This window comes from Tenrec ecaudatus, chromosome 11 (assembly GCF_050624435.1).
Source record: "Tenrec ecaudatus isolate mTenEca1 chromosome 11, mTenEca1.hap1, whole genome shotgun sequence".
In the NCBI taxonomy this organism is placed as follows: domain Eukaryota; kingdom Metazoa; phylum Chordata; class Mammalia; order Afrosoricida; family Tenrecidae; genus Tenrec; species Tenrec ecaudatus.
In genome coordinates, this window is record NC_134540.1 from 70251080 (window position 1) to 70264044 (window position 12965).

Here is a 12965-nt window from a genome sequence, read left to right on the forward strand (position 1 = left end):
TAGATGCATGCATACACACACAGAAAGTTGCCAGCAAGTCCGCTCCAGCTGCTGGAAGCCCGATGGACAGCAGCATGAGAAGCTCCCTGACCCTGGGTCTGCCTTGTGTTTGTGAGCTTCTCCAGTCCACTGCTGTGGCTACTGCATCAATCCCTCTCACGGAGGGCCACCCAACACACCCTCACGGACCCTCCGCTCCACCAAGCAGGATAGCCTCCTCTAGCAATGGACACGTGCTGATGACGTACGTGTTCAAAGCAAGCAAGTCGGGCCGTGTCCATGCACCGTGGATAATCCAGCTGGGATTGGAAATACTGGTGGCACAGCCGGCACCGTGTGCCAAGCTGACAGATGGTGGTGGTACTTGAAGTTATACCTCAGTGAATGTATTGTTTTGTTTTGAATCTCTCCTGCTTGAGCAGCACAGACAGACCTCCCCATTCAACTCTGTCTACTTCAAGTGAACCAGAACCTCACGTTAGCCTTGGTCTCCGTTACCCAGTACCGTTGTAACAAGGCAGGGGGGTTAATAAACAGAAATGTACCCTCATGTATGTTAGGAGGCTAGAAGCCCAAATTGAAGGCATTGGCTCTGGAGGGAGAGCTGCTCTTTCTGGCGACTTTGGGGAAAAGGTACCTGGGTCTAGGAGGTTCTCAGCAGAGGGACCCTGCATCCAGAGGGGTTGCTTCCCTCCCAGCTCCTCTTTCTCAGTGCTAAGAGCCCCTCCTCTCCGCTCCTTTGCCCCGTTTAACTCCTGTAAGGGAAACGTTGACACAACTGAAAGTGGTTGTAGTGATGAGTGCACAACTCTTTTCAACATGTCTAAACTATTACACGATAGGTGAATTGTTAATAGAACTGTTAAAATTTTAAAAAGAGAGAGTGCTGCAGGCCACACCTCAGAGAAACGCCCCTTACCTCCGATCAGGGCTGTGCCCTGATTACATCAGATCCCCTCCCGGGCATTTATAGTGTTGTTACACAACTGCCAAGCACGGAGAATCAGGGTCAAGCAGGTGACACGTTTTTTAGGGAGATAAATACATGAGATCTTATCTTTGATTTTTTAAAAATTAATTTTAACTCATTAGCACATTCGTAAGGAATGCATTTTGCTTGTCTTAAAAACACAGATGGGGTAGATCAAGGGACGGTGGGCAAGGTGGGATGGGGTAAAATAGAGAGACACATGGGTAAGGAAGGATAGGGCGACATGGGCAGAGGCCTGGGCGTATGTGTGAAATGGTCTGTGTGGTAGGAAGGGTCTGACACCCAGGCCTTGCATGTTCCCACCCACCCCAAGCTGGGTGTGGAGGGTGGAGATTTGAATAGCACCTGCCTCATTCAGAGCCTGCTATCAGAGGCCCTGGGAGCTATTCCAGCTCTGCTCTGTTATCACCAGGGGGTCTCTCTCCCCTCTCCCCTCCTCTCTCTCTCACACACACACACACACACACACACACAAAGGGATCAAGACAGTGGGGTGGGGCTGAGGGAGTAGGTTATTCATTGTTGAATAGACTGTAGTGAGTGCCCCACCTGCCGCAGAGCTCAGCCAACCAGAGCCAATCCCTGTGAAGATGCACACCTGTACGTCTGAAAACTGTCACGCTTAGGGCCGCCAGCAGCGAACACGTCCTGAGCACCTACTATGTGCGAGCCGTGGCCCTTATGCGGAGTGTGAGGGGTTGAGGGAGTTAGCTGGAAGCACTCTGAGCAGCTGGGGTGAAGGTGGAGCATGACTTAGTGCCCCTGCTCTCAGGTGAACCCCTCCATGCGGTGCCCCTGGCCTTGGAGAGCAGCCCTCTGCCCCTGGAGGAGGCCTGGTTCTTCTCTCAAGTCTCGCTAGACACCAACAGTCCTGTGCTGGACCAGGGACTGGTTTTCGATGAAGACAGGCTTTGTGGGGGAGTGGGAAACCCATCCCTGGTGACATGTCCTTCCCACTAAACGTCAGGTCACAGGCCTTCTGAGGACAAGCAGCAGCTCTGGAATGAGGGCCACTGAAAGAAAGTCTCAGCACACAGGACTCCTGGAGCCTGGGGCCCCAGTCTGAAAATTTCTAGAGGAAGTGGAGGTCTGGCCCAGCACTCACGCACGCACGCACGCACGCACACACATAGCTATGTGGGCGCATGGAGACATCTACTCATAGAAACACCTACATGTGTGAAACACACTTACACACACAACACCCCACACGTGCCGATGCGCACACACACACAGGTTTCAAAACACTTGTACAAGTGGAATTGAGAGACCATTTTTCCCCCACGAATTGTGAACCCTGCATACATCCCACAGCTCCAAAGAGGAAGTGGGGTCTGCAGGGCGGTGCTGGGCCCCATTCTGTAACGGAAAGAAGCCAAAAGGCCAACGCCAGCCTCTTAGAAACTCTAGTGACAGAACTGTCTGGGAAAGGACACCAGCCCAGAGAGGGCCTCTGTGAAGGGGAGCCAGGCGATGGCCTCCAGAGATCAGACCCAGCCCTTGGCCCTCCGGCCCTCAGCCTCCGTCCCTCCAGCCTCACACAGGGGCAGCAGAAAGAGGAGGTTGCTTAAGAAACTGCTGCTAAGCATTTTCCCAGGCATTGACTTGAGACCAGAAGCTTGGGAGATTTTTATTTTTAAAGAAAACAATATTTTATTGACACATCCTCGATGTTCTGTATAAATATAAAGTGCTAAGTTTCCAGCCCCGCCGCCCCGCCTCACCCCCGCCCACAGGGCTGGGAGGAAGTGGAGGAGGGAGTGTTAAATGTCAGTTGAACTCAAATAACCTTCCAGCCCCATCGCAGGCCCAGAATGCTCACAATCACACACACGCATACACGCAGCAAGTGGTCAATAAATAGAGGGCACCTATTGCTTCCCGGTGCCCAGCTCCGGTGGGGAGCTCCAGGCCCTGGGGTGGACCATGCCCAGACAGGCTCCTGGTTGTCACAGCTTGTTTCTCGGAGACGGCTGCTCTTCTGCTGCCCACCACGTAACCAGAAGGCAGGCCCAGAGAGCAGTCACGGGTAGAGAATTGGGTTCATCTCTGCCAAGGATGGAGGGGTGAAGGAGGCAGGCAGAGTGCCCATTGTAAATGAGGGCCAGCCTCATACTACTGAGAAGTCCACCAGGTAGAAGAGTCCAGTCTCCCTGCATTCCTAGCACCTCCACCCTAAGAACTCCCAGGGAATGTACTGGGGTCCAGCTGCCCGTGGCCCACTTCCCCAAGAAGTGCACCCATGAGCCAGCAGGACCGCCGGCGGTGGGGCCGGCATGCAGAGGAGGCCCTGCCTCAATGACACAGCACTTGGGTCTCAAACTGCAGCAGCTGCCCCATGAAACTGAAGTTGGGCGAGATGACTGCACGGCGCTGCTTCACGTAGTCGAAGGCCTCGTCCAGCCGCACGCGGCGGCTCTGCATCAGGTACGCCAGGCAGATGGTGGCCGAGCGGGATATGCCTGCCTGGCAGTGCACCAGCACGCGGCCTCCACTGGTCTTCACCGAGTCTGCAGGAGACATTGGGCTGGGTCAGGTCCAGTTGGCAAGAAGCACAGGGTAGGGCGGCCCAGACCCTTCCCTGTACCCGTCTCCCCCCAGGCCCAGGGATGGCGGCAGCCCTCTTACCAATGAAGCCGATGGCCTCCTGGAACCAGGCACTGATGTCCACCATCTGGTTGTCCTCCACGGGGATGCTCTTGTAGCGGAAAAGCCCCTCGAAGTGGTTGGGACAGCTGGCCGAGACATTGAGGACGGCTGTGATGCCACATGCCTGCAGCCCCTGCAGGTCCGAGGAATGGCTGCAGCTGCCCAGGTAGAGGTAGGGCAGGATCTCCACAGGGCCGCCCTGGTAAGGGAAGGGGGCAGGTGGTGAGTTCCACAGCCGGAGCCAGGTCCCCCGACCCCACCTCCCCTCATCCAGCTCAAGCAGGCTGAACCATCCCCAGCTGGCCCCGGCACAGAGTCCTTGGGTCCTGGGATCCGACTCAGAAAGGCAGATGAAGGCACTTAGCCCACAGAAGCCCATGAAGACACGCTCCAGCCACAATTCACCCGAGGGCCCACGGGGCACCCGGACACAGCCTCACACACACCCAGGGGCACCCACGCACAGCGGCCTTTCTCCCGTAGACGGTGGCAAGGAGCCCTGGCCTCAGCTCACCTGGTCGTGGAAGGGCGCCCTGAGGTCTGGGTGATTGTTTTCCGGCCCGGCGGGTGGTGGCGCCTGGACCGGGGCCTCGGAGCACAGATCCGGGCAGCAGGCCTGGAAACTGTCGAAGCCTCCTGCGGGCGAGACGAGACGGGCACGGTTGAGTGGGGAGGCTCGGGTGGGGTGCCTGGGGTGTGGGCAGCGGGCCTGGGGTCAGGCTGGGCGGCGGGGCTCACCTCGCAGGAAGCACACGGCGGTGGGCCCGGCGCGGGTCTCGTGCAGCAGCGCGGCCAGCAGTACGTGCGCCGGGCCGTCGGCCCCGAGCTCGGCCACCGAGGCGCTGCCCTCGTCCAGCACCACGGCCCGCGCCAGCTCCCCGCGGGCCAGGCGCGCCCGCAGCGCGCGGTCGGGCAGCAGGCAGGCGAGGGCGGCGGCGGGCGGGCCGCGGAGCCGGCGCCGCAGCAGCGCGTTCCAGGGCACGGGCCGCGCGGCCCGCACGTGGCGCCGGCAGAAGGCCAGGAAGGGGCGGCAGTCGAGCAGCAGCGTGCGCTCGGCCTCCCGCGGCTCCCGCAGCAGCGCGCCCAGCGCGCCGCTCTCCAGCTCGCGGGCCGCCTCCAGCCCCATCGCTCGCTCGCTGGGTCGTGGCTCTGCCCTCCGCCTGCGCTTCTTGCTCCTCTGCTCCCTCTTCCTCCGCGTCCTGGGCGATCCGCGGCCAGTCGCGCAGCCTGGCTTCTGCTCTGGGCGTCCCCTGGGTGCGCGCGCGCTTAAGTACCCGGTGGGCCGGTCCCCGGGTCGCCATACAAGGACAGGGCAGGAAGGCGCCAGGCGCCCGCCCCCGCCGTCTCACGTGGGGCGCAGGCTGGGCTGGCCCGCAGGGCTCCCGGGGAAGGATGGCGGTGACTGTAGAGTCACAGGAACGGGGAGCTGGGGGGGGGGGGGGGAGACCCTGCGGGCAGCTCTTAGAAGAAGGTGTTCACCAGGACCAGTGGGGCTCAAAATCCCTGCTCCCCATCTGTTGCTCCATCCTTGATCTCCAAGATTTGCAGTACGGGGAACCCAGCCTCTCAACTTGGCATCCCCCTCCTTAGAGACTGGCACGGAGCGGGGTGGGGGGGTTGGTCGACAATGGTTCTTTTCCCCCTACCCCACCCCTTTCCCTTTCCCTCCGGGGACAGTTCTTCCCCATGGAGGTTGTTACAACCAAAACTGGCCCCAATTAGTCTGCCTGCGTGCTTGGGCAGTGTGTGTGCTTGGGTGTGGATTGCCCCTGTGGGCTCTCCGTGCGTCTGGGTGGGAGTGTGTGTGTGTGTGTTTATTTGGGGACATGAGGGGGCTGCGTGCATCTGTGAGTGCACACCTGTATGTGCGTCCCCCTGGGTTCAGTGTCACATTCTGCACTTAGATACCCCGTTGGGATGATGCCTCATTTCTGGGACAGCTGGGAATGGCTTCTACACCGGAGGAGGGGGACCCAGCCCTAGGATGCAGCTCCCTGCCGTCTACCTAGAAACCTTTCTCTTCCCTGCCTGCTCCTCCTCTCTGCCTCCTATGGGCCAGCTCCCAAGGTCTAGGCCAGAACATGGTCCCCGAGCCCCACCCCCTGGGGTACTGGGATGACTGGGCTCTGGGGGCTTGTGACCAGTTTCCAGTTAAGAAGCAGTCAAGACGTCTTCCCCCAGAGCGCAGGGAAAGCCCAGGGCCCAGAGCAACGCACTGGGCGACGCACTTCCCCCTGCACCGGACTGCTCTGAAGGGGAATTCTGCCGAGGCGTGGACTCTCCCCACTGGGCCTCCTGGGAATTTCAGGAGCCTCAGGAAGGGGAAGAGGGATATGAACTAACAGAACCTACCTCCACTACCCCCTCACTTCCCCACATCACTGCAGCCAGCCACCAGCAGAGCTCAGAGCCGCCCAGCCCTCCACTGGCAGCTCAGGCATTTAGTGAGACCCAGAGGGAGGGAATCTGCATACCTCCTGCCACCTGGGCCCCAGCTGCCAGCCGGATGTGGCGAGCCCCAGGTGTGCGTGGGGTGCCTGACGCCCTGGGAAGGGGCAAGACCTAGCTGAAGCAGAGAGGCTTAGGTGGGTGGGCTCCGTGTTTGAGGCGGAGTTGCCCCAATGCTCACTCCTCCACCCCCAGCTTCCTCAGCAGCAATGTGGGATTTCAAAACCCAGCCCCTCAGACCTGATCCCCGGTCCCTGTCCCTTCCCTAGACCCTGCACCCCCTGAAAACCCCCAATGCCCAGACAATCCTGTGGACTCCAAGTCCCCGCTTGACTTAGGAACTGTGTGTCGCTGTTTGATAAGTATGTAGTCTGGCTCGGTTTAAGACAGCTTGAGGATCTGTGTCTACATGTATGTGTGCTAGAGGTTGGGAGAGTATGGTCTGAGGGGACATTCAGAGGCTGGCCTACAAGAGAGAAGCTCCCGGGGCTCTTTCTGGTTCCCGGGGACCAAGACTACCTCTCATGCCTCAGTATCCCTATCTGTATAATGGGAGCAAATGTTAGCCCAGCTGCTCACCCACACTGGGTCCAAGGCTAAGCCCCCGGGGCCTAGGCACCTGCATCTGAGGCTCCATCTCTCCCTACCGGGTCAGTCTGGAGGCTGAGGTGGCAAAGCCCACAACAGAGCCGGGGAGTCTGGCCCGCAGATCCCAGAGGCTGATATGGGGCCCTTATCCTTGGCATCAGCTGCACAAATGACTTGATGGCTGATCTCAGGGGCAAATTACAGAGCATGCAAAGGACAGTCAGGTCCTGTTTTGCTGACTGGTGGGGCTGGTGTCACCTGCCACACTGGCAGCCACAGCCATTCAGTTCCACTGGGGTGGGGGTGGGGGTGGGGGGGCAGAGAGAGGGCCCAGCCAGCCAGGAGCCCTGACCCAGGAGTTAGAACCAGCTTCACCACCGTCGTGCAGGGGCTACAGACCAAGGACACCCACACTGGGCTGTGTCCGAGAGAACGGTGTGAACCTTGCTAGGGAGTTCTGTGGGGGTGGTTACAAGTGAAGACTGGCTCTAACGTCACAGTCACCGGGGGCTTTGCCAGGCCAGGACCAGTGGCCTCTGCCCACAGGGGATGCACATGTGTCACTGCCATTTGGGGGCTGTCCCCTTTCCAGCTCTGAAACACAGACCCAAGGAGATGTGACGGAGTCACAAAGAAGCCCCCCCCCTCAACCTGGCTCCCTTACCCTATTCCCATACTGGGGAAGCCCCCACCCCCTGGGTGACTGAGTGAAAGCCCCGGTGCGGGTGAGCGGAAGGGGGAGAAGCCACATCAATCAGCCATGCCACCTCCACTTCTGTCTGCATACCCCCCAGCCCCTAGTCATAGTACATAGGCCAGCCCCTCTGTCACCTCCACAAGAACACCCATGGTTGCCCTGCCTGGTGGTGTGGCACAGACTTGAGCAGAGGGAGCAGTGTGCAGGTAGGGGTCTTGGGTAGGCAGATGCCCCATTGGCTGCACACTCTCAAATGACCCCACCCCTCAGAGCTCGGGGGTGGGGGCTGCCATGCTTGAAGGTTTGTCTGGGACAGCTGTGACTTGGTTCCCCCCTCTCCCCCCACCCCCCGCCTTATTATAGGGCAGAAGCTACCAAGCTAGTTGGAGGCTCAGCGCCCATTGGCTTATTTTTTAATTAAAAGCCCTGGAAGCTCAAGTGGAACAAATGATCCAGTGCATTATTCTTGGGTCAACCTTCTATTGTGACTGTTCTTTGAGCGTCATCTGTCCCCTGCCTTCCTTCGGGAACCCCAGCCTCCCCCGCCCAGCACCAGGGCAGCACAGTACAGCTGCCCTTCCACACTCAGGAAGCTCAGGCCCCCAGTTGCTGGCCCATCTTCCTTCCTCCTCCTGCCCTCCAACCCCCACTGGAGAAAATGTTTATCCCAGGGAGGGAGGGGGAACCTCAAGCTGCTTGGCTGATCTGAGAGCCAGAGTGGGCACAAAGGTGAGAGGGATGGCCCACACCCAGCCCTTCCCCCATCCCACCCTACCCCCGAGGGGTGAGTCAGAGACCACACGTAAGGCTCCTGTGCCCGCCCTCTGGTGACGTGACGGAGCTCTGTGGTCATCCCGGCAGGCTCTGGCCAGGCGGCAGCATGGACTTCACGTGCCTGGCCCTCGGCTTTCTCCAGCCCAAGGCGGGGCCTGTGCTAGCCTGTCCCAGAATCCTCAGGGGCAGAGAGGGTTCCCTATGGGGTCCCCAACCCTCAGCCCCTGGTGGGAGCAGGGACCCAGGCCTGGTCCTGGGGAAAGCCAAGCAGAGAGCAGTGGTGGCTGTCACCACCTGTGGCTTTATATTCCATGGATCCACAAGACCTTGGGCAGGGGCACACAGGCGCAGCCCTGATGGGGAAGCTTGTGTGGGCACCCCAGCCCTCCTCTGGGGACCCTGTCCCTCCTGATGAATGTGCAGGGGCAGGGGCCAGCCTAGATCTGACCTCACTCTGAGTGCCCCAACTCCTCCTGGGTGTACCGCCCACCCACCCCCCACACCCAGGCTGTGTGAGTAGGTGTGCAGCTCCATTGATGGCCGCCAGACGTGGCCCTAAAGAACTCTCAGTCGCATGGTGAGGAAGTCCTGTCCCTTTCAGCACTCTCTCTGAGCGTGGCAAGAAGAAGGTCTCCACATGGGCCTGGCGAGGCCACTCAGAAGAAAGGCCTGGAGATCCACTTCTGAGGAATGGGTCATTGAAGACCCCCAGTGGAGCATAGTTCTCTTGTCTCTGACATACACACAGAGTCACCGCCACGGGTCCGTATCCACTCAATGACCACGGGGAGCTGGCGAAGCCGCTTCGAGCCGTCCTCAGGCCTTTGCATCCTTTCAGACCTCTGGGGACATTCTGATATGTGGCCATGAGGCTGGTGGCCCATGGGATGACACATCAGACTGCTGACAGCCACAACGTTGGTAGCGCTAGACACAACCCCCACCCGGCACCCCAGCCTCTGTGGGAGAAAGGCGAGGCTCTTTACAAGCTTGGGGGCAGGCCCACCCGGTCCGGCAGGGCTGCAGAGTCAGAACAGACTCGGTGGCAGGACGTTGGGATTGGACCTGGGGTATCTCGTGCCAGGTGCAGGCCTGGGTGAGGAGGACACATCCCTAAGGCGCCCATCTTGTGACCACATCCACGGTTGTGGTCTCCCTGCGTTCATGATTGTACTCACACCTACTGCCACGGAGGTGATTCTGACTCTGACAACCCCGCTTACGCTTTCCACTGTAACGGCAGCCGCATCCTGGTGGGTTTGAACCGCTGACCTCGCTGTTAGCAGCCCAACACATAACCCACTATGCACAAGGGCTTCTTGAGCCGTGGGTTAGCCATACTAATGGTCCACTTGGAACATAGGTTCCCAAACTGATTTGGCCTCCACCCACTTTCCGGTGGTGGGTAGGGAATTACTCAGCATTCCCCAGGCAGTTGGCAGCTTTTAGATCAGAGGCTAGAATCAGGAGAAAGTATACATATCTACTTTTATAGACCTCCCCCTCGGCCCCCACCCCACACTGGACCATTCCAGTGCCTCCCCCTGGGCAGGTAGGGGATCGGGGGGCCGGATCAGCCACTCTGGGAAATGTTGATTTAGAAGATGATGTTGTTGCCTTTAAAATAAATGTGAGGTTTGTGGAAATGGAGTGGGTTCATCGCAACACAGCCGTCTCCCAGAGATGTTCATGATTGTGATGCAGGTAGGGGGACCCATTTCCCAAGAGAGGGTCCCCGCGGCCCCTTCCATCTTTGGCGCAGGGCGGCTCCTGTCATGGCTTCCCCACACGGCACAAAGGAGATAGGCGCCCTCAGCCCTGAGGAAGGAACGTGGGAGTGGACATTCTCTGTCCTCGCCACCGCCATGTGCATCGGAGCACGAGGGCTTGGCTGGAGATGGGGCCTGGCAGGCAAAGGCCTCCAACCCTTGGCACATCCATGGCCCTCAACCCATGCCTCCCACAGTGGTACAACGAGCCCTGCTTCCACCCTGTTGGCAAAAAGGTCCCAGTGATTAAGGCCCAGGTAGCCGAGGAGGGAAGAGGAGGTTGCTAAGGAAGGGCCCTGTCACCAGTGGTCACGGTTGGGCAAGAGATGACGGATTCTCAGAAATGTGACCGCGCTGTGGTCACACAGTGTCTGCTCCCAAGGGCCTCTGGGAAGCAGTGACTGCTCCCTCCTTCCTCCTCCCTGCAGACTCCTTCGCCACCATCGAAGACCTAGCCAGCCCCTCTGCCAAGACCACGGACACCAGGCACAAGCACAGTTGACTTACTTCCTCCCCGGTAACTGTGGGAGATCAAGTCAACTTCTCTGTGCCCCCATGAAACAGGAGTCCCCACCGCACGCTGCTAAGTGCGCGGGGAACATCGCTGCACTCCAGTTTCAAGGTTTAGGGGTGGGGTGTCATTATCCTATCTCTGCAGCTATGAAACAAGGCCCAAAGGGGGTCACAGTCTGGACCAAGGCCTTACAGGCATTCATGAGAGAACGGGCTTTGAACCTGGGATTCCACCACTCTGAGCAGGGCCTGGAAGGGTCCATGGTACCCTGCCTCAACCCCCTTTGCCAACCACCCTCCCTGCCAGGCCTCCACTACCTTAATGACAAGGCCAGCCAACACTGGGGAGCACTCCTGAGACCTGTAGAGGAAGCCTTGTATTTAAACCTCAAATCACCCTGAGACCTGGCAATGGTGGGCACCTCAACTTTAAAAATGGGGAAATGAGGTACGAGCTGAGTCATGTGCTAATGGTCTCAGAGCTGATAGGTTGCTGAGGTAGAGTTTGAACTCAGGCTTTCAGCACCTCTCCAGTCTGTCCCTACCCAACCCTTCCCATCCCCTCCTACCCTCGACCCCCAAGTCCACAGCTCTAGCCCCACAGGTCAAAGTCTCAGGTGGTCCTGCTGCTTTAGGGGCATCAGTCTGTCTCCCAGCTAGACTACACCCTGGGAGCTGCCCACCTGCCTCTGTTGGGAAGCTTAGGGAGGGGCTCCTGGAGGGAGCTGGCGCATCCCTGCAGACTTGCTGACCTCCCCCTGGGCCACCAGGTAGCCCTCCAACAGCAAGTTGATCGCAAAGTCCACAGTGTCAAGCAGGAGCCAATGTCAGCAAGGGGCCCTACAAGGCCCACACCTGGAGTTAGGTTCCTATCCCACCCTGCCACAGACAGGTGTCCCCAGGTTCCCAGAGCAGAAGGCGGTGCCAGATCATCAGAACCATGGTCATATGGCTGAAAGGACCCCCATTGGAGCAGGCTGTCCAGAGTTCAAAGGCAAGCTCTCCCTCTGGACAGTTGGGTGGCTCTGGGCAGCTGTGTGTCAACACATTTCATTCCATCACTCACCATGTCCATACTGAGTGCCAGGTACCAGGGCTACCCGTGAGAGGGACAACGTTTTCATCTCCATGGGACTGACCTTCCAGTGGCTAGCCGAGGACACGGGTATATGAAATCACGTCAGACAACGCCGGATTTTGTTGGAAGGCGCTATCAAGTCAGGTTCAGCCCACAGGGACCTCACGTGCAACAGAACAAAACATGCTTGAGTCCATGGCTACAGAGACTGCATCGATCCAGCACCCTGAGGCACTTCCTCTTTCCCACTGACCTTCCATCTTACCAAGCAGGATGTCCGTCTCCAGGGACTGGTCTCTCCTCCTAACGTGTCCACCGTCGGTGAGACGAAATCTATCCGGGCTCCCTTCTACGGCGCACTCTGGCTGCCCTGAAGCCAGGGCAGATTTGTCTATTCTGCTAGCAGTCCAGGGTCCTGCCGATATTCTCCATCAAGAGCATAATTCACAGGCATCACGTCTGCTGAGGTCCAGCCTGCACAGGCAGATGAGGCCATTGAAATACCGTGGCCTGGGTCAGGTGCGCCCGCCATCCTCCTCAGAGACACCTTGGCCTTTGAACACTCTAACAAGATCTCTTGTGATAGATTTGCCCAACACGACAGGGGCAAATCCTGGCTGCTGCCTCCATAAGCATTGATTGTGGAGCCGCAGACATTGGAAGGTGTGGGCTAAGCAGCCCCAGGGAGGGTGAGAATAAGTGGAGTGGGCGACACCGGGGTCGCCATGCCTCTTGGAAGAGACAGCGTCTGAGCTAGAATGTGATGCATGAGATGGGAGCAGCCACGGAAGGCTGGGGGATGGGAGGGGAGCAGTCCACGGTGTGGGAATGAGAAGGACCAAGAGGAGCCGGGGAAGGGGTTGGATGGAGGGGGAGGGGTGTTAGTATGGGTAAACTAGGGAAACAAATCAACAGAAACTCATATATATGTCAGAAAATTCTATATAAAGGGTAAGTGTACATTAAGAAAGCATCCCAACCCAGTCCAAGCCCAGAAGTCCAACATTAGCCCATATGTCCAACACCAATCCACAAAGTCCTCCTCCATCTCACAAAACACGCACAATGACGCCGACTGCAGGAGGAAAGCCAAATCAGTGAGCATGTAAGCATCTCAGCGCTGGCAGGGGTCTCCATGCAGCTGCTTCAGCACCAGGGCTGCATTGGGGTAGGTCCATGTGGCTTCTACTCAGAGATGTCTTGCAGGAAGTGAGTCTTGCCAGCTGAAGCAGAGAACTGGCTGAAAGCAAGAGACCCGTGAACTAAAAAGGCAAGGCTCACTGAGTCATTTATCCCTCCACCCTTCAGTTAATCCCACATGAGTTTATCAGCCAGGTTGGCACATAACTCTTCCCTATCTCAGGGGGCATCACCAAAAGCAGAGGAATGCACTCCCTTGGGCATTTGGTGAGACCCAGGGGGAGTTTGGTCTTCGCTTAACAGTAGGAGTAGGTGGAA

General features: G+C 58.4%; 1 protein-coding gene across 1 annotated transcript; it reads right to left on the reverse strand.

Annotated features, from left to right (window-relative positions):
• Positions 1 to 2619: 2619 nt before the first annotated feature.
• Positions 2620 to 4866, reverse strand: DUSP2 (dual specificity phosphatase 2). The gene is made up of 4 exons (XM_075562556.1): positions 4379 to 4866; positions 4155 to 4276; positions 3620 to 3839; positions 2620 to 3501 (listed from the first exon to the last, which is right to left on the reverse strand). The coding sequence occupies exons 1-4, from the start codon at positions 4764 to 4766 to the stop codon at positions 3287 to 3289; spliced, it is 945 nt and encodes a 314-aa protein (XP_075418671.1). The 5' UTR covers positions 4767 to 4866; the 3' UTR covers positions 2620 to 3286.
• Between the last annotated feature and the right edge of the window lie 8099 nt (positions 4867 to 12965).

What these genes read in the sequence shown, in the direction of transcription:
- DUSP2 (XM_075562556.1), bottom strand. Translation starts at nt 4,766, where the DNA reads ATGGGGCTGGAGGCGGCCCGCGAGCTGGAGAGCGGCGCGCTGGGCGCG. An exon ending in GGGCGCCCTTCCACGACCAG is followed by an intron (nt 3,840 to 4,154) that starts GTGAGCTGAGGC and finishes TTCCCTTACCAG; the next exon opens with GGCGGCCCTGTGGAGATCCT. An exon ending in GGAGGCCATCGGCTTCATTG is followed by an intron (nt 3,502 to 3,619) that starts GTAAGAGGGCTG and finishes TGTCTCCTGCAG; the next exon opens with ACTCGGTGAAGACCAGTGGA.